Source organism: Patella vulgata, chromosome 1 (genome assembly GCF_932274485.2).
Source record: "Patella vulgata chromosome 1, xgPatVulg1.2, whole genome shotgun sequence".
NCBI classification, from domain to species: Eukaryota; Metazoa; Mollusca; class Gastropoda; family Patellidae; genus Patella; species Patella vulgata.
Genome location: NC_065879.2, coordinates 82,116,674 through 82,139,298, shown reverse-complemented (window position 1 = coordinate 82,139,298; position 22,625 = coordinate 82,116,674). Strand labels below are relative to the sequence as shown.

The 22,625-nt window shown below is 35.9% G+C and overlaps 1 protein-coding gene across 1 annotated transcript; it reads left to right on the top strand.

Annotated features, from left to right (window-relative positions):
- Positions 1–2,088: 2,088 nt before the first annotated feature.
- On the top strand, positions 2,089–22,086 carry LOC126824461 (carbohydrate sulfotransferase 15). Its single transcript, XM_050553695.2, has 9 exons — positions 2,089–2,421; positions 5,189–5,296; positions 5,489–5,951; positions 6,725–6,962; positions 7,756–7,884; positions 11,029–11,182; positions 11,890–12,043; positions 13,439–13,586; positions 14,745–22,086. Exons 2-9 carry the CDS (start codon positions 5,193–5,195, stop codon positions 14,984–14,986), a joined length of 1,632 nt encoding a protein of 543 aa, XP_050409652.1. The 5' UTR covers positions 2,089–2,421; positions 5,189–5,192; the 3' UTR covers positions 14,987–22,086.
- The last annotated feature ends 539 nt before the right edge of the window (positions 22,087–22,625 follow it).

Sequence of the window (22,625 nt, the reverse complement as noted above, 5' to 3'; positions counted from 1 at the left end):
CATTGTGACTGTGAACATTTGACTGAATATTCCTCTATTCCCTATATCTGATCCCCGGTTGTACGTGGCAAGGAGTAGGGTCGCCTGTCCAACCTCGTGGGTTTTCTCCGGGTCCTCCGGTTTCCTCCCACTGCTAAAGACCCCTACGCGCAAGCGAATTATGTAAATAAAATATATATATATATCTGTTCGTCCAGTGGTACATCTTATACACATTGTTATTCATCTGGTATAAAGAGATTGTCCAGGGTAAGTCAGGCTATCAATAACTGTACACGTATCTTACTTATACCCAGTGTAGTTTTACATAATTATAATCTTGGTTAACGCTTAATTATAAATAGTCCATGTGGTAGTCAGAAATTCATTACCAATCTTTTCTTAACCTACACAGCCCCACATCCTTTTCTCTGAGTTGTTAGAGGCCATTTTGAAGAGCGCCCTCATCATTTTACATCTTTTTAAAATGTGTGGTACATAATAATAAAGATGCTTTGTGAATAATTCTAATCACAATTAATGTAAAATGTGACCATTGCTGGCCTATAATAAATGCTTTTTAGAAAATATATACAGATTATCTATGATTTTGGCGGCCATTTTGACGAGCGCCCTCATGTGTTATAACTTTCTAGAGTCTGGAATACAATCGTAGCTTGTTTGGGAATAACTATAATAAAAACTAATGCAAAAACATGCATCATTGTTACCTATTTAACCCACATAGTCACTATATGAGATTTTGGCCTGACAAGGACAGATGTCTAGTCGTTCTAGTGGTATAACTCGATACGCCAACATAGAAAGCTAATGAAATTTGGCATGTTCATACCTTAATTAAGCATCTGTCGCTTTGGGAAAATAAAGATTTTGGAACCACCAAAGCTAGTTTAGTAGTTCATTCGTACGCGATGAGCCTACCCTAACCCGATTCCCCCATATTTAGTACGTTTACGGTAATATATTTCGAAAAGCCAGCATAGGAGGCTTCTGGATTTTTGTATTCCAGTAGTTTATTCATCCCTTGATTCCGTGAAACAAAAAACATTTTGCCACCAAAGCTGGTTTGGGTGCTTTGGGATGCAGCTTGGGCGTACAATTTGTTTATTGAACCCATGACCCTCGCCTCGAATCCAGTGGCTGTAGGATATTTGCCATGATATAACTCGATACGCCAACATAGAAAGTTACTGAAATTTGGCATGTTTATACCTTATGCATCTGTCGAATTGGTGAAATAACAATCTTGGACCCACCAAAGCTAGTTTAGAAGTTATTTTGTGCGCAGTGAGCCAACCCTGACCCGATTCCCCAATATTTTAGTATGTTTACGGTAATATATCTCGTAAAGCCAACATAGGAGGCTTCTCGAATTTTGCAGTCTATTAGTTTATTATTCCCTTGATCCTGTGAAATAAAAAAAAACATTTTGCTACCAAAGCTCCAAAGCTGGTTTCGGCGGTGCTTTTTCATGCAAATGGACGTACCCCTTTTCTGGGTGCTCAGTTAACCTAGTGTGCGATATTTTAGTATGTTTACGGTAATAGTATTTTTTTATTATTATTTTTTATTTTATTTTTTATTTTTTTCGGGGGGGGGGGGCTATTACATATATACTTTGCATTTTCTTATATAAAGGTAACAATTATTTTCGTGATAATTATGTATTTATTGGCGCTAAGAATATGTGTGTTTACATTCATTTCGAATCCGGGTTCTGGCCGAATACGGGTGAGAAATTATTCCGTTTCGACAAATTAATCTGTGCTTATTTTTGTTATAGAACTATTATCCAGACGCTTTATACCATCTAATTCCAGTTAAATCTTTTTGTTGAGGCCAGTTCAATATTTGTCAAGGTCGCTGAGACGTAATATTGGTTAGAGCACGTGATTGTTGCCGAGATTGTAGGTTAGGCTTAGGGTAAGCATTTGGGCTAGATCAAGGGTTAGAGTTGGGATTAGCGCTAGCTCTGTCTACATCTCGTGACCTATGACGACAATTGAGCTGGCCTTATCATTTAGCACTAACCATCTAATTGCCGCGCTTAGAAAGCAGCTGGGCGAACGCGACTATGTTGATGATATTTTGTGATAAAGTTTCAGATTTTTATCTGTCAGGTTTTGTGGAAATGGTCGTAATTCATGATGAATTTCGTTGATTAAGAAAACAGTTTATATCCGGTAGCCTTATTTGAAAGATAAGCACTCAGTATCTTTATGTCAGTTAGCTAAATCTCAGTGTTATGTTAGGAATTAGCTATAGATAAGTGGAAACTTGCAGAATGAATACAAAGTTGCGTCCAAAATATGAAGCGGAACTGATACTGAAACAAAGATTATGTCCCATAGTTTTGAATCGATCCAGCTAGGCCTTACTTAAACACCGGTTCACTACATGTGAAATAGGCCTTTGTATAATGTAAGTGATGGACAGGTTCAGTTATATTTAGCCTTAAAAAGGGCAGTCACTGATAAGGATGACATCGATGCGTCTTAAAGATGGGTTCCCGCGTACAAACTGGGTGATTTAATGGTATATATATGGACTAAAAACATATTCAAACTAATTAATTTGTCATAATTATGCTTCAAATCCTTCTCAAACATTGTAATTGCGAAGGAATGCCCTGCATACATAAGAAGATGTTGTCTTTAATCGCTTACTATTTATTATAAATATCAGATCACCCAACGAAAAAATTGACCAGAAATCTTTAAAGGGTTATGTGTCCAGATAAGCATTTTTGATGTTCACGTCCAAACAACTCAATATTTTGAGCTAAAATTTTGAGACAAGGTAAATACACCATTGCTCATTATTTTGGCGCTTAAATTTCATACGAACTCAGACTTTTATTTTTGAGACTCTGTTCAAATCGGGATAGTCCCTTTAATTAATGTCTAATTAATAATTTAGATAACATTTCGGCCTAAAGAAAGACCTGCAATAGGCAGATTTAGCTCTTGCATAATGTATGTTTATTAAAGAAATCTGATCAGTGTCCTTTAGCTCTTGAAGTCTTGAGGTGATCACATTTACTGAATGAACAGGTAAGCCTCGGAGTCGGTGGACCATGCTACCTTAGGAACTGTGGTCAAAAGAAATAACTTCTGTCTGAACCATCTAAAATTTAAAACAACTTACCTGATTATGAACAAACTACTTAACTTTGGTTATTATAAACTTACCTGTGTGTTTGAAATCAACTCCCGTTAAATAAAATCCATTGCACAACTAATTATCCCAACGAATAAGAAAGTTCTCCCTTGAAAAATTGAAATCCCACAAACTTTTGACACAGAAAAATACCAATATGGCAGCTAATTACGTCACTCTTCCGGAGATATCATTTCGTATAAGGGGTGACAGCATAGCAAATCGACACAGTTTTCGGTAATTTTACGACAATTCAAGTTTGGTGTAAGAATAAGCTATAAGTCTCGGCTCGGCTCAAAATTAAACCATCCCCGCAACAGCTGCATTACTTTCGTCTAACACTTGACGAAAGTATTGCTATCTTTCACTCAGTCAAAAATACAAGTAAATAGTCACATTTGTCAAGAGAAAACTTTTTTATTTGTTGGGATATTTAGTTGTGCAATGGATTTTATTGAACAGGAGTTGATTTCGCGGAAGTAATTAAAGACTCATCTAAATTAGTTAAATTGAGATTAATAAACTACTTTCAGTTTTTGTTTATTTTTAAACTGTATACTTTCGCGCTATCAGTTTTCATGATGATAATTCTGACGCTACAATATTCATCAAACGTACTCACCAAATATTAAACAAGACTATTTGGCTCTCCTTAAGAAGTGTTTTTACAGGAGCTTTTTTCTCATTTTTTGAAAGAGTTTTTTATGGCTCCCGCACGATTTAAAAAAATGTGAAGGACTTGTTAATAGAGGTTTATTTCGACCTAATGTGATTAATTAAGTGAAATATTCATTAATAGATGCATTATGTAAAAGCTAAAATTTCCTATTAAATTATTATTTAGACATTTATTCCCATGACGGTCCTGTAGGCAACCCACGGGGGGTTGGATGGCCGAATGGTTAGCGTGTGTGACATTGAGTCATAAGATCTATCATTGAATCAACTGGTGTAGTTTTGATTCCCCACTTGTCCGTGACAAGGAGTAGAGTCATCTGTCCAATCTCATTGGTTTTCTCCGGGTCCTTCGGTTTCCTCCCACTGCTATACCCCTACGAGCAAGTGTATTATTGAAATTAAATTGAATGTTATGTTGGTCCCGAAATGACCTCAGACCTAGTTTGTGTTGAGTGGACGTTAAACCCTCTCTCTATCTCTCTCTCTCTCTCTCTCTCTCTCTCTCTCTTATTAACTAAGCTCCTTTTACACACCTATGTCTATTATTTTTATAATATTTAATATTACCCATCATCCTAATTAATGGTTTTATATAGTATAGGTCACTGTATATAATGGCAATAGTTGAATAACTTCTTATTGTATAGAGAGAGAGAAATGGAGTTTAATGTCCACTTGACACAAGGTCATTTTGGGACTAACATATGGTTAAATTTAATTTCAATAATTTACTTGGGCAGTCTTTAGCTAGCAGTGGGAGGAAACCGGAGGCTGGACAAGGCGACCGTACTCCTTGTCACGCACAAGCGGAGAGTCGAAATCACACCTTATACCATTCGGTCAATTAAACTATTAGTTATCTTTCTATATATTGAGAGGGGGGGGTCACAGTGGCTAAGTGGGTAAGACCCTGGCTCGCTAGTCTGGAGGTGAGTGTTCGATTCCTGCATTGGTCGAGAAAGTTCATCCTGATTTTCCAGCGTGGTTCCCCCTTGTCAAAGATGCAGGAAGGAGGGCCTGACAAGGACAGCTGTCTAGTCATTCAGATAGGACAAAAAACCAAGGTCCCATGTACATGTAAAAGATCCCTTGGCAGTTGGAAATCGGTATAAGAGTAGGCCGTAGTGCTGCTGTCTGGGCAAAATTTCTCTCATAGCAAACTGTATGGCTTCTTCAATAGCCCAGTCAGAGCAGTACAGTAGGATGTTAAACCCTATTTCATTTCATTTCATGTCATATTGAGAGAACAATCTGATGGATTTCAGCAATATCTTATGGGGGAGGGGGGCATTTCAGATATTTTGCCTAGCCCTAGCACAGAATTATATTTATCTATATATTTATTTTGCAGAGTCATGAAGAGATCATGTTGTCAAAGTTTTTCGAAAATTTTTATATTTTTTGAAAAATTAAGAGAGAGAGAGAGAAATGGGGTTTTACATCCACTCAACAAAACTAGGTAATTTCAGGACTAACATATGGTTTAATTTTATTTCAATAATTCGCTTGCACGTAGGGGTCTTTAGCAGTGGGAGGAAACTGAAGGACCCGGAGAAAACCCACGAGGTTGGACAGGCGACACTACTCCTTGCCACGTACATTGAAAAATTAAAATGACATGCAGAGACTTTATTATTTTTTTTTTTTGCAGGATCATGAGGAGATTATATAATCGAAGCTTTCGCATCACCTTCATTCTTGGTTTTTGTTTGTCTATCTGGTTTTTTGTTTCGTATAAGTTGTTTAAAAATTCTCCGTATTATAAAATCAGCGAATCCCAATTTGATCCGTCAATTTCCAAAGTTCTGTCCTCATTGAACAGTTGGAACCTGCGCACACAACAGGATCTCTGGAATATTCATAGACCTACGAATAGATCACAAGAGACCACTAAATTAATATCCAGAGCTAATTTGTACAGAAACGTGGTGTTCGATAAAATAAATGACATCCCAGAAGGTAGAGAAGACGGAATATTATTTCCAGATTTATTGCAAAGAAATGAACAAGTTTTTGTTAAAAATGAAACAGGAAGTTATTTTATAGAGAAGTATGGAAACTATTCTGATCTGTGTACAGATTTACACAGTGATATTCAAGATCTGTTTTGCATGGTGAGATTTTTTTTTTTTACTTGTTATTATGTTTAAAATATTTTTAATTTTGATAAAATAAATTATGAGAGAGAGAGAAATGAGGTTTAATGTCCACTCAACACAAACTAGATCATTTCGGGACTAACATCTGGTTCAGTTTTATTTCAATAATCCGCTTGCGCGTAGGCGTCTTTAGCAGTGAGAGAAAACCTACGAGGTGGGACAGGCGACCCTACTCCTTGTCATATACAAGTGGGGAATCAAAACCACGCCACTTGACTCAATGACAGTCCTTCTTCATGATCCAATGCATTAACCATTCGGCTACCAAACCCGCCAAAATAAATTATGATCATTCTTACGAAGAATGTTAGCAGATAATAGCATGGACTCTTATGTAATATGCTGTACACATCATTGTCAGTGTTGGGGTATTATGTTGTTACCCAGTCTGTCAGGGATGCTATGTTGACTAGATTCCCCGGTTGTATGTGACAAGAGTAGGGTCGCCTGTCCAACTTCGTGGGTTTTTTCTGGGTCCTCCGGTTTCCTCCCACTGCTAAAGACCCCTACGCGCAAGCGAATTATTGAAATAAAATTAAACCATGTTAGTCCCGAAATGACCTAGTTTGTGTCAAGTGGAGTGGATGTTAAACACTCTCTCTCTCTCTCTCTCTCTCTTTCTCTATCTCTCTCTCTCTCTCTCTCTCTCTGTTGACTAAGTGATCCATATACATATTAGCCAAGACTTTATTCTAAGTAGCACACATCCTCTTTTACTTTTCTTTCAGACTAAATTACCATATTTGGAAGATGTGAAGAATCCATGTTGGTACGAGCTTGGTTGTAGCGGGAAGTTAAATTGTGACCAGAGGTTAAGATTGCGATGTCTGCCATATTATCATATACTAGGCTGTGCTAAATGTGCGACAACAGACATATATAACAGACTTATACAACATCCCCGGATATTCTCTAATAACGGCATGTTGAATAAAGAGGCTCTATGGTGGAGTTGGTCCAAATATGGTATGGAACAGCATCAATCTGATTAAAATACAGATTTATATTTCGTTTCATTTCGTTTCATTTTTTTATACTTTTGATGGAATACACTACATGAAGATCTGACAGTTAATAGCGATAGACCGACTTATGACTCTTTTGACGTCAGACATTTGATTATCCAATCAGCATTGATGTTACTAGTGGATTAGCCACAGTTCCGTGAAAAACACGCCTAAAGCTCGCCGTAACAGACCGTTTCATTGGCTTATCCCTGACACCATTCAGAACACGAGTTAAATAACAACTCTTCCAGATCCAAGTGTAGTAAAGACAAGTAAAACGAAATTTTGAACTATAAAAACGAAACGAAATAGGATCTGTGTTTTAACCAGATTGGAACAGCATTATCTCCCTTTATCAATATTGCTCATACACATAGTGCTGAAATGAAAAGAAATGAAATGGAGTTTAACGTCCTATTGTTCTGCTCCGAACTGGGCTAATGAAGACAGGTATACGCCATACAGTGTGCTATGAGGGAAATTTTGCCCAGACAGTGGCACCTCGCCCTACTCTTAAATCGAATTCCAACTATCATTGTCAATGGATCTTTTACGTGCACTCCAATGTGTACACAGGACCGTGTTTTTTTGTACCATGTGAACGACTAGACAGCTGTCCATGTCAGGCCTTCCGTCCTGCATAACTAACAAGGGGTAACCACACCTCTTTGGATAGAATGCGTGCAATATAGGTATTCATCATTATTATTCATTATTATTTATCATTACTAGTATTTCTTATATTTGTCTAGGTATAACTAACTGGAAAATTAACAAAGTTAAAACATTTGAAGAATATACAAGCATATTTGATAATACCGCAGAACATATTGAAACCTTGATTCAAGATGGCTCCAAATTAGTTCATAAAATAATAACAGGTAAGATAAGATAAAAGTTTGATTGCATCCGCGGGAGAGGGAGAGAGGGGTTTTAATGTCCACTCGACACAACTTAGGTCATTTTGGGACTAACACATGGTTCAATTTTATTTCAATAATTCGCTTGTGCATAGAGGTCTTTAGCAGTAGGAGGAAACCCACGAGGTTGGACAGGCGACCCTACTCTTTGTCACTTACAACCGGTGATTCGAAACCAGGCCTCTTGACTCAATGACAGATCTTATGATACAACTTGCACGTGCTAACCATTCAGCCATCCAACACACACACACACCCCCCCCCCACGCCATATAAAGTTTACAGTTTAAACAAAAGTTGATCATAACATCTGAGGTGAACATTTGTGGATGTTCAATGTTACTTAATAAGTCCATAAGCATCAAGATATAATCAATGTAATGAAAATCAGTATAGAGCTAAGAGAAGCTCAACCAGTTTTGAATATGTCATTGTCAGAAATCCTCCCCCTAATCCCTCCCCCTATCCCTGCAACCTCCCACAATATGGGAAATGAACAAACTAAATGCTGATGAAAATCAGTATAGAGCTAAGAGAAGCTCAACCAGTTTTGAATATGTCATTGTCAGAAATCCTCCCCCTAATCCCCCCACCCACCCCTGCAACCTCCCACAATATGGGAAATGAACAAACTGAATGCTGATGTGAGATCTGTTATGTATCCCAGTGGGTCGCAAATGAGATTGAGATTATCTTCTTTTGTATATGGGGGTTGGATGGCTGAATGGTTAGCACGTGCGCGCTGTACCATAAAGTCTGTCATTGAGTCAACTGGCGTGCTTTCGAATCCCCGGTTGTACGTGGCAAGGAGTAGGGTCCCCTGTCCAACCTCGTGGGTTTTCTCCGGGTCCTTAGTATATATTAGTAGAATGTATCCTCTAAATTTGAAGCATTATAATGGTCCTACAAAAACAAAATATTTAAAATTATTCAAGCATTTTTTATACGCCCACATTTTCATATGGACGTATTATGCCGTCGCCCCTGTCCGTCTGGATGTCCGTCCGTCCACAATTGTTTGTGGACTCTCTACAGGTCACAATTCTTATCCGATTTTGACGAAACTTGAAATATAGGTTTATCCCCAAAAGATCTCGGCTGCTTTCGATATTGGCATGTATCGGATCGAAACTTCATGGATTATGGCCCCTGATTGTATGAAAAATCACGTTTTTAGCTTGTGGACCCTATAGAGGTCACAATTGAAATGTAAGTTTATAACCCAAAGATCTCGGTTCCTTTCGATATTTGCGCATATCGGACCGTAACTTCCTGAATTATGGCCCCTGATTGTACGGAAAATCGTGTTTTTAGCTTGTGGACCCTATTGAGGTCATAATTTTTATCCGATTTAAAAAAACGTATTATTATATCACCGTTACACCCTAAGGAAGGCTAACTTTGAATTTCGTGAAAATCAGCCCAAAATTGACAGACAAAATGGCCGCCGTTCGTTCTCAAATAGCGTAAAAATATGGTATATCAAGGTTGTGGACCCTATACAGGTCACAATTTTTATCCGATTTTGTTGAAAATTGAAATGTAAGTTTATAACACAAAGATCTCGGTTCCTTTCAATATTTGCGCATATCGAATTGTAATTTCCTGAATTATGGCCCTTGATTGTAGGAAAAATCACTTTCTTTTTAGCTTGTTCTCTATCCATCTCTCGAAAATGTGGGCGTATCCTGCCTGGCAGCCGCTGGTTTTTATACGTCCACATTCATAATGTGAACGTATTATGCCGTCGCCCCTGTCTGTGTGTGTGTGTGTGTGTGTGTGTGTCTGTGGTTCGCCTACAGGGCGCAATTCTTCATGGATTTTCTTCAAACTTGGTATACTTATTCCTTATACCCCAAGGAAGATCCCTATTGTTTTTGGTGCATGCCCGACCCCCCGGGGCAGAGCCACGCCCATTTCTAGTATTTGTTTGTTTGTCGTCTACAGGCCACATTTCTTAACTAATAATCTTGAAACTTTGCATACACATTCTTTGTACCCTAAGGAACATCCCTATCGTTTTGGGTGCATGCCCAACCCCCAGGGGCAAAGCCACGCCCATTTTCTTTTTTATGTCTGTGTGTCGCCTACAGGCCACAATTCTTAATCAATCGTCTTTAAATTTTTTCATATGAATTGCTTATACCCTAACGATGATCCCTATTGTTTTTTTACCTCCAGGGGCAGAGCCACGCCCATTTCCTTTTCTTTTTATGTCTGTGTGTCACCTACAGGCCACAATTCTTAATCAATCGTCTTGAAAAAATTTCATATGAATTGCTTATACCCTAACGATGATCCCTATTGTTTTTGGTGCATGCCCGACCGCCAGGGGCAGAGCCACGCCCATCCCTTATATTTACAGATCGCATTTCTTATCGTATCACCTTGAAACCTAGCATACATATTCCTTCTATCCTAAGGAACATCCCTATTATTTGTGGTGAATACCCAACCCCCAGGGGCAGAGCTACGCCCATTTTCTTTTTTTATGTCTGTGTGTCACTTGCAGACCGCATTTCTTAATCGATCATCTTGAAAACTTTTTTATACTTATTCCTTATAGCCTAAGGCTACTTTTTATACTTATTCCTTAATCCTAAGGCCGACCTCTATTATTATTTTTGGTGCATGCTCGACCCCTTGGGACAGAGCCACACCTAATGTTTGTGTGTCTTGTGTTTTGCCTACAGACCGCAATTCTTAACAGATTCTTTTGAAACTTTGCATACCTATTCGAAACGTCATTTTTTTGGAATAAAGACATCGATTGTTTTAAAATAAAAATTGTGTTCTGTTAATGTGAACGAAGTGTTAAACTGATAGCAGTCCTACAACCCAGTTTTATTTCACAGACCCTCAATGCAAACTGGACCATATCAAACAAAACAGGAATGTGGACGTATATTGCTGCGTTAGCGATGCTCTTGTTTATCTTTTTTAACGTGTGTTCAATAAGAATGTTTTTGGAAACTTTTTTATATCAAGAACAAGCCTACAATGAGGCTGATGTATCCAAAACAATCTACACATTCATTTAATTCTAATGTATATCTATCTTCCTAAAGAGTTAATTATATTTTTATTATTATTATTATTTAACAGGCGATGCTAGTCCTCCAGATTTCTGGGACTTTCGAGCGTGGCCATTGATAGCCCAAAATAAAGGTCCAGAACCCACCATTTTGACTCCTCATTTAATGAAGCACATTTACAGAAAACCAAAATTTATATTAATCTTGAGAAATCCCACAGATAGGTCAGTATTGTTTACTGTTTAGCATAGCACAGATTGTATTCTGACTGTGTTGTATTTGTATTTGTTCGATCCCAGCATTAGCTGAGAAAGTTCATCCAGATTTTCCGGCGTGGTTTCCCCTTGTCAGTGATGCAGGACGGAGGGCCTGACAAGGACAATTATCTAGTCGTTTGGATGGGGCGAAAAACCGAGGTCCCATGTACACATTGACATGCACGTAAAAGATCCCTTGGCAGTTGGAATTCGGTATTAGACAGGGGCCGTAGCTCAGCTGCCCGGGCAAAATTTCCCTCACACTGTATGGCGTATGCCTGTCTTCATTAGCCCAGTTCAGGAGCAGAACAGTAGGATGTTAAACCCCATTTCATTTCTGTATCTGTATTACAGGTTATATTTTTGACTGTGTAGTGCTTATAGTGACTATGTATTGTTTATTTGACAGATTATATTCTGACTGTACATTGTTTATATTACAGATTATATTCTGACTGTACATTGTTTATATTACACATTATACATGTATTCTGACTGTATGTTATATATTACAGATTATATTCTGACTGTGGAGTGTTCATGTTACAGATTATATTTTGACTATGTGTTGTTTATATTACATTCTGACTATATAGCATTTATATTACAGATTATATTTTGACTATGTGTTGTTTATATTACAGATAATATTCTGTGTATTGTTTATCTTACAGATTATATTCTGACTATTATTTTTCTGGGTATGGTGATAATCCCTATAGTTTTCATGAAGATATTATTAATTCTATCTGGACCATTGAAACCTGTCTGACAAATCACACTGTCCAACATTGCTTCTATAGTGCAGAAATTTTTGCCAAGTTAAAGGTATGATCCTCATATAGAACACCAAATACACCAAGAAACCGTCATTAATAATATATTATGAATCTCCCTTGCCGATGACACATGACATCGGTTGGAATTAGGTCAATAAACCAGCGATGCTAGTTTTAGTTTTAAATAGCGTTTACTGTTATTGTTAGGATTTTTTATTTTATACACATGCTGACAGAGGCTTACTTCTTAAAATGTTGTCGTTAATATTATTGAAAGCTATATGGCATAGTCGTATGGAATTAATTTTAAAGCCATTTCAATTATGGTTGTCACATGATCACTGTGCCATGTGTCTATCATGGAAGAATGAATAAGTTATGTGATAGGAAAAAAATCTACAAATTTTTGTTATGAGGAAATACCATGGTGCCGTATCAGCTTATATTCATGGAAAAAAAAAGAATACAGTCATTTATTCAGGAATATTACTGACATGAATTTCATATGAAATATGAAACATTTTCCGAACAGTGTACCTGTTTGTTTTTTTTTTTTAGTGGTAATTGCATGTACTAGAATACGATATTTCTCATAACAAATTATCAATAATTATTTTTGTTGAAGTCTGGTTATAATAAAGGGAATGGAAGCTAAAAATTTTTAAACCCAGTTCCTATCGGAACCTCATTTGACCCAATTATGGCCACATTGTTTCAAAATGGATTAAGATTATTGTTTACTTTCCCAAGCGGTATTGAGTAAACAGTTGTAAACCCAATATTACACTATTTTAAATTACGTAACGTTAGGAAACGCCTGAAAAGGACAGCTGTCTAGTCCTTCAGATGAGACGAAAAACCGAGGTCCCGTGTATACATTGGAATGCACGTAAAAGATCCCTTGGCAGTTGGAATTCGATGTAAGAGTAGGCGATAGTGCCGCTGCCCTGGCAAAATTTCTCTCATAGCACACTGTATGGCGTATGCCCGTCTTCATTAGCCCAGTTCGGAGCAGAACAGTAGGACGTTAAACCCCATTTCATTTCATTTCATTTCATTACATTAGGAAACCCAATATTTTTTGATGATTCTCAACATATTTTAATAGTTTGCCAACAATGGTTTGAAACTAAACATTAAATCCAGAAACACATACTAAAACAGGACAAACTAAATGATACTCAAGTTGTAATTTTAGTTCCGTTGTTGATGTGAAAAGAAATTCTGTTTGAGAAAATCTGCGGTAGAAAATCATGAGTAGAAAGTTGGTCTATTTTCCAGATGATGATAAAAGAAAATTATCTGACATTAAGCTGTACATAAGACCCCAGTTTTTGTTCCCATCCAAATGACTATATACTGGAATTTTCTAAGAGGTTGTACCCCATTTAATTTTATTTGATGTAATAACAACGATTTTAACTGTTTTGGGTTTTTTTTTCAGTCTCGAATACATTTTGGTTGTTACGTGGTGTATTTAATGGAATGGCTGAAGATATTTGATAGAGATCAGTTTTATATTGTCAGAACAGAAGATTACGCTGATGATGTAGACAAATATATAGCGGAAATGTTTACTTTTCTTGAAGTCGGTAAGCAGCAACATCTAGTGTTTTCATTATTAAAGGACAATATTGGTGTCAGTCATTATAAAATATGTGATAGAGCTTGTTAAATACATCCCAAATATAATTTTAACACAGAGATCATTGCTACGGGAGATGTGTAACAAGCATGTGAAGAAAAGGGAAGTGACGTCAAACATGAGTTTTCCTTCTATATAACTGACTGAAGTAACGAGCGGTAACAGACAAACGATCGAATTTCCTTTCACTGATAATTCCGCTGAAGATGAAAAGTTGTTTTATGAGACGATGAGAGGATATCTGACAATTCAAAAAAAGAATTGGCTGTCAGTAGATAACGAACAAATTAGAAAAAGTCTGTGTATTACCATGTTTTTATTAAGAACAGAATGAATAAAAACGGGGGAATGCACAGGATTTTTCTACTTTTTCTCGTCTCCCTTATCTAGTGACAGCCAATTCTATTTTTGAATTGTGAGATACCCTCTCACCGTCCCATATAATAACTTTTCAACATCAACGGAATTATCAGTGAAATGAAATTCGATCGTTTGTCTGTTACCACTCGTTACTGACTTATATTAAGTTAAATTAGAAATCTATGAGCGGTGAGTAGCCGTCCCAAATTTCTCTCATGAAGCGACTAGTTTCATTCAGTTCGAACTCTTCAGGCTTAATGAGATTGTGCGGATGTTCCTTTAATATAGGGGGATCACGTGGCTAAGTGGGTAAGACACTGGCTCACTAGCCTGGAGGTCAGGTGTTCAATCCCTGCATTGGCCGAGAAAGTTCACCCAGATTTTCCGGCGTGGTTTCCCCTTGTCAGTGATGCAGGATGGAGGGCCTGACAAGGACAGCTGTCTAGTCGTTTGGATGGGACGAAAAACCAAGGTCCCACGTACACATTGGCGTGCACGTAAAAGATCCCTTGGCAGTCAGAATTCGATATTAGAGTAGGCTGTAGTGCCACTGCCCGGCAAAATTTCCCTCATAGCACACTGTATGGCGTATGTCCGTCTTCATTAGCCCAGGTTAGGAGCAGAACAGTAGGACGTAAAACCCCATTTCATTTCATTTCCTATAATATATAGGCATCACCATCTTCATTAGTCCAGTCGGAGCAGAACAGTAGGACGTTAATAAACCCAACTCATTTCATTTCAGATCCTTTGTCAGATTCTAAACTTCACAAGATTGAAATGAAGAAAAAACAACGCATCACTAAAAGTAAACAAAAAGCTGATCCCATGCTACCAAAAACTCGTAGAATTCTTGATAAATTCTACGAGGAGTACAACAAGGATTTATCACAAGTTTTGAAAGACAAGAAATATCTGTGGTCAGATGTAAACACCATCAACAAATTGAAATTAATTAATTTGAACATACTAAATCCTAAAGAATAGTTTCCTTTAAAGGTGATAGTAGTTAGTCAACATGGCCAGAGGTGGGAACTCGAGTTCCGGGTCTAAGCCTTGAGTCTGATTTAAGTCACATCAGTGACCCGACTTGTGACCTGACTTGAAATATTTATTGCGATTGGACTCAGACTCAGGCTTGAAGTCGCATCAATGACCCGACTTGCTACTCAACTTGAAATATTTATTGCGACTCGACTCAGACTCGGCAGTCGAGACAACTCACTACTTGAAAGAGCATAGGACTTAAATCGCTCATAAGTTATAACTCATAACTTACCTTATTCGCAATGAATTGGTGACTCATTTGACGAACTGGCAACTTGGGACTCGATTCGAATCGGTACTAAAGTCAGCCACTCAGACTCGAGGTCCCGCGACTTGTTCCCACCTCTAAACGTGGCTGACCTTTAAAGGTAATAGTTAGTCAATATGGCCGACCTTTAAAGGAGCTAAGTCTCTTACTTGATATTTTCTATAATATTTGAAATTAAAAAAACAAATTAGAATTCAACATTCATCAATTTCAATCAATATTGATGTTGTTATCTTGCCGTGAAACTATATAATCCTAATATTTAAGACAGAATTAACATTTTATGATCCCTCCATGAGTCATGTACCCTATAGTTGCAGGTGCCATTTTGTAATGAACATATAAAAACATATCCTACAACACAATGTGGAAGTAATTAGTAAAGGCTGATTCACAAACGACAAAATAATAATTTAAAAAACTTGTAGAATGCACTAAGCAGACGTAAAAGTCTGCGGTTCAGTTTGAACTGTTCACATATTTCACCAAACATAATTGATAAGAAATAACAATATTTTTTTTCAAAAATTGAATATAAATTACTTTAGAACCAATTTTGTCTATTTCAAGGTTACAAAAAATAGAGCCAACCTTTAACGGTCACATGGCCGACCTTTAAAGGTAAAACTAAAGAATAGATGGGGTCCTTTAAAGGTGATAATAAGTCCATGTGGGCAACCTTTAAGGTTACTGGTATAGTAAGTTAACATGGCCATGCTTTAATGGTGATAAGTCTGTGTGGGCAAACTTACTGGTATAGTAAGTTAACATAGCCATGCTTTAAAGATAACAGTCAGTTAACAATAGTCAGTAATAAATAGTAACTCTTAGATAAAGAGCAGGCAGTTCTCACTATAATAGTTTTAAAAATAGATAATGTAAGGGGGATATGACGAAAATTTCAGTCAAATTACTTCATTCTAGGCCGAGAAAATATCATTTTAAAAACACTGTAGCCTCAATTGTCATTGCTACCGCTGATAGGATAATTAACAAAATCTTGATTATTCATTTTTGCTGTTAATCATCAATGGACATTGAACAGCAGATCTGATTCAAATCCAATGATAATCGGACCCATAAGATGGCATCGAGAGATGATTATTGTCTTTTCATGTTAATAAATGTCTAATTAATAGTTTATATAACATTTGAGACCATAAGAAAGACCTGCAGTAGGCAGATTAGCTCTTTCATAATGTATGTTTAAAATGACTGGTAGTAGTAAGTTAACATGGCTATCCTTTAAAGGTAATAGTCAGTGAACATGACCAACCTTTATTACAGTCAGTGAACGTGACCGACCTTTAATTATAGTAAGTCAAAATGACCGACCTTTAAAGGGGATGGTAAATAACTTGGCCGACTTTTAAAGGTAATAGTCAGTTACGTGGCCGACCTTTAAAGGTAATATTAAGTTAACATGGCCGATCTTTAAATGTCATGGACAATCTGAAGTTCATAGTCAGTTAACATGACTGTCCTTTAAAGGCTGTTGTTTAATGCTCATAGTTCGTCAAAATGGCCACCCTTTAAAGGTAATAGTCAATTTCAGTGTCTGTCCTTTAAAGGTTATACTAAGTTAACATGTCTGTCCTTTAAAAGGTATAGTAAGTTAACATGGCCGACTTTTAAAGATGACAGTTAGTTAACATGGCCGACTTTTAAAGATGATAGTTAGTTAACATGACTACCCTTTATTAGTAATAGCAAAATTTTAACAGGTGCCCCTAAAGAACAAATATTCAAGTTGGTGTGGCCTTAAAGCTGTTGTTGAACTGTTAAGATAATAATCGACAATGAAATGAAACTACCATCTAATTTAATTAGACTGAATTAGGAAGCAAAAATTTTATCGTGTGCCAGTCATTGTGGCCTTAAAGAACAAATATTCAAGTTGGTGTGGCCTTAAAGCTGTTGTTAGACTTTTAAGATAATAATCGTAAAAGAAGTGAAACTACCATCTAACTTAATTAGACTGCATTAGGAAGCAAAAAGTTTAACAGGTGCCACAAAGAACTAAAAATTCAATCATTGTGGCCTTAAATCTCTTTCAAAAGTTGTAACATAAAAATCAAATAATTAGACTGAATTATCATGAATATTTTTCTATTTCACATCCATTTTCACCACAAGAATGTCATTGTCTTCTTTAACTCCGTAAAACAAAAAATGTGCCTCCTGCATTATATTAATGCTAATAATGACTATTTTATTGCAAAATTGTACTGGTTGCCTTTTTATTGGTGATTATTTTAGTGTAGATATTTCTTGAATAACACACACTATTTATGGATAACAATTACTATGGTTTATTTCACTGCGACGCAAATCCCCGGTTGTACGTGACAAGGAGTAGGGTCACCTGTCCAACCTCGTGGGTTTTCTCCGGGTCCTCCAGTTTCCTCCCACTGCTAAAGACCCCTAAGCGCAAGCGAATTATTGAAATAAAATTAAAACCATATATTAGTCCCGAAATGACCTAGTTTGTGTCGAGTGGACGTTAAACCCCATTTCTCTCTCTCTCTCTTTCACTGCGACGTTTCAACAAGATTTCACAAGTCGTTATCAAATGCTTGATAATGACTTTCGAAATCTGTTGATAACGACTTTTGAAATCTCCTTGACACGTCGCAGTGGAATAAACCATAGTAATTGTTATCCATAAATAGTGTGTTATTCGATTATGTTCCAATTACTAAATGCCATTCAAAGAATAGATATTTCTTGGTTTACAGAACATGTTAGATTTTGGTTGTGATTTTATTGATAGAAATGTATGAAATTGAAGATTTTTAAACAAATTGTTATAATTGTTTGTTGGATTAGATATTTTTAAACAATTGTTGAGCTACATTTTATTGTAAGATATTTTTATTGTATATGGGAGCCATAGTGGCTAAGTGGGTAAGACGCTGGCTCGCCAGTCTGGAGGTTGGGTGTTCGATTCCTGCATTGGATCCCTGCATTGGCCGAGAAAGTCTAGGCGTCTTCATTAGCACAATCGGAGTAGGACGTTAACGTTAAACCCCATTTCATTTCATTTCTAATCCACATGGAAACTGACAATTTGAATTCAATGTTACAGCATTCTTTGCATTAAAGATGCATTATCTAAAAGCCAAGTCTGCCTGTTACAGATCTTTTGCCTGGGGCCTATATTCGATGGCCTAAAAGACTCACAGGGTCATGCTGGTTAATTTGATACCACATATGTAGAGGTGAAGCGTGATGGCTGAACATACATACATACATACATACATACATACACTTTGATTTTATTTATATAGATTACAACATTATAGAGGGGGTCGGATGGCCAAGTGGTTAGCACGTGCACACTGTATCATAAGATCTGTCATTGATCCAACTGGCGTGGTTTCGATTCCCCGGTTGTACATGACAAGGAGTAGGGTCGCCTGTCCAACCTCGTGGGTTTTCTCCGGGTCCTCCGGTTTCCTCCCACTGCTAAAGACCCCTACGCGCAAGCGAATTATTGAAATAAAATTGACCGATGTTAATCCCAAAATGACATGGTTTGTGTTGAGTGGATGTTAAACCCATCTATCTATCTCTCTCTCTCTCTCTCTCTCTCTCTCTCTCTCAATATTGTATTGCATACAATTGTTGACAGGTAATTACTTGCCTTTTATCAATATGACTTTATAGAATCTCATCATAATATAGTCATGATCATCAAGTCCAATCAGTGATTGTTTTGTGTCCTGTTATTGAGATGAGAATATTTTTTTTAAAGTTACTATGTTATTTTCGATAATCTTTATGTCTTATTGAATTTTTTGTTTATTATATTGTATATATGTAAATATTGCTATTATTTGAGCCAACTATTAACTTAGTGATGTACCTTTGCCATTGGGGGGTTGGATGGCTGAATGGTTAGCGTGCGCGCGCTGTATCATAAAGTCTGTCATTGAGTCAACTGGTGTAGTTCTGATTCGCCGGTTGTACGTGACAAGGAGTAGGGTCGCCTGTCCAACCTCGTGGGTTTTCTCCGGGTCCTCCGGTTTCCTCCCACTGCTAAAGAACCCTACGCCCAAGTGAATTATTGAAATAAAATTAAACCATATGTTAGTCCCGAAATGACCTAGTTTGTGTATAGAGAGAACTTTAAACCCCATTTCTCTCTCTCTCTCTCTCTCTCTCTCTCTCTCTCTCTCTCTCACCATTGGCATTTTTCGTGAAAAAATATAACATTTCTCACTGCTTAATCCACACTAATATGTACTCAGATTGATCCCTTATCATTTAATTAAACATACATTATGCAAGAGCTAAATCTGCCTATTGCAGGTTTTTCTTTTGGCCTTAAATGTTATATAAACTATTAATTAGATTGATTGTTTTTTTATGAATTAATAGCAATATTACGACTTAAAATGGGGCAATATTTGAGACAATATTCTGATTCATTTAAAGCGGAAATTTCAAATTTATTAAAATAAAGCCTTAAAATAGATCGTATCCATAAACAGTCCTACCTTGTTAAAGAATAGTCCTATTAATCCTATACCGGTAATTCACTATTGCCAGCTGAGAAATTGGCAAAAATATCATTTTCAACTTCAAATTCCAACGTTGAGGAAATGGCTGACCATTGTTTTCAATAGGAAAACAAGGGAGGTAATTGTGTTGTTATTTCCTGTGTAAATGAGTTTTAAGTGTGAGAATGACACCTATGATCGTATAATAGTGAGTTGATAACCTATTGAGCAAAAGACATAGAAATAATTATGTTTTGACTTTTTTTAGAAAATATGAAATACTCGCTTTAAGAGATGAAATCCATTTGAATTTTTAAAGTCAAATATATTTTTAGGTGGTTTTTAAGAAGATTTAATTTTTGAGTTTTTATAAATTTTGACATTGAACCATGCAGTTGATAAGGTCAATGGAGATCTTACTATCAAATGTGCTTTTTATACGGCCACATTTCAGTGTGGGTGTATTATGTCGTCACTCGTCACCCTGTCCGTAAACAATTGGCTTGCGAACGCCATAGAGGCTACAGTTTTTGACAAATTCTTTTCTTATTTGGTGTAAGTATTGTGGTCATGAGAGGACAAAGCCAGCTTTCTGCATCTCTCCGTTTCAGAGGTATCCCATATTTGTAAAAATCTTGTGAAGGTGTCAGAGGCTACAGTTTATGATAAATTTGGTCTGAAGCGTGAGAGGACAAACTGTATCAAAATTCAGTGTTCCAGATTTATTTCCTCTTTGCCGAAAGGAGGCTGTAGTTTTTATGGGTGTTTTTCAAATTTGGTGGAGAGCATTGGTGTTATCCCCCACTTAGCCAAAAACCTTGTAAATATGATAGAGACTGTAGTTTTTAATGGATGTTTTTCAAATATGGTGGGAAACATTGGGGTCGTGAGTGGATGAACTCTATTGATTTTCAGTTGCAACGTTTCATTCTGGAGTTATCCCCCCTTTAACAAAAATCTTGTGAGCACAATAGAGGCTATATTTTGTTTTACAGATTTTTGTCAAATTTGATGGGAAGCACTGGGGTCACGAGAAGATGAACCCTATCAATATTCAACATTCTGCAACTTTCCATCCCAGAGTAGTCCCCCCCCTTGCCAAAAACATCGTGAATGCAATAGAGACTAGTTTTTAACAGATTTCTTTAAAATTTGGTGCAAATTGTTGGGGTCATGAGGGGACAAACCTTATCGATACTTTCTGTTCCTGAGTTTTCAAATCTGCTTAACATCCAAGTTTGCCTTTCGGATAAGCTACAGATGAGAACTTGAGACAAAGCTGTTTTGTGGGTGTATTTCCAACGTGATGGATGACTATCTTATTTTAATGTTGTTACTAAAGTGCAAAATTTCATATTGGATATTTATTTATGATTGATATCAAATTAGTGCAATATTATTATATGTAAACTGTTAAGTCATTTTCATGCATGTTGATTTTCTCATTGATATGTCTTTATGTAGTCTGTTATATAGGCCCATAAAAGAAAGTGCTATTATGATCATTTTCCTTATCATCATCAAAATATATCCCCATCATCATCCTAACAATCGGTGCAGAACAATAGGCCGTTAAATTTAAACCCCATTTCATCTCAAACCGTTTATCATACTTTACAGACACTTGTTATTTATCTTATCATCACAATCAGTCACAATCATTCATCATCACAATCATTCATCATCACAATCATTCATTCATCATCACAATCATTCATCATCACAATCATTCATCATCACAATCATTCATAATCATTCATTTTACTACAATCTGTAACTGGTAACATCTCTGAATATCAAATTTCTGAAAAAATCAAACATACAGGACCCAATTTGGGAGGCCTGAAGTTACAGAATATGAATACATTGCAGAATATAAATAACGTTAACTAGGCCATTCATTCATATTTAAGGTTAACTATGTTTTACTTCACAATTAGTAATTTGTTGAAATGGGTCAAATGTGCCTTGTATTACATATCTGTTCTTGATTTATCACTAGCCATGAACGGCGTCTAATCATTCGATGGTACAGAAACTTTATGGATTTACTACTTCTTGGTTTATTACATGCAACATTTCAATATTTTTACAGGTATCTTTATCAAGCAACGTTTCAATATTCTTAAAGGTACCTTTATCAATTGCTTGATAAAGATACCTGTAAGAATATTGAAAATTGCATGTAATAAACCAAGAAGTAGTAAATCCATAAAGTTGTGTAACTATGAATAGGTTTAAATATTGTTAATAAATATATTACTAATGTTCAGATATTGTTATTAAATATATTAATGTATAATTATTTATTAACAATCTTCTAATATTGTTAATAAATATATTAATAATGTTCTAATATTATTAAATATATTAATAATGTTCTAATATTGTTAATAAATGTATTAATATATAGTTATTTATTAATAGTTATTTATTAATAATGTTCTAATATTGTTAAATATATTAATAATGTTAACATATTATTATTAAATATAATATATTGTTATATAATAATACTGTTCAAATATTGTTAATAAATATATTAATACTGTTCAAATATTGTTAATAAATATATTGATAATTTTAACATATTATTATTAAATATATTAATGATATTCAAATATTGTTATTAAATGTAATATATTGTTATATATTAATAATGTTCAAATATTATTAAATATATTAATAAAGTTTAAAAATTGCTAATAAATATGTTAATAATGTTCAAATATCATTATTAAATATATCAATAATGTTAATATATTATTAAATATAATGTTTAAATATTATTAGATATATTAATATA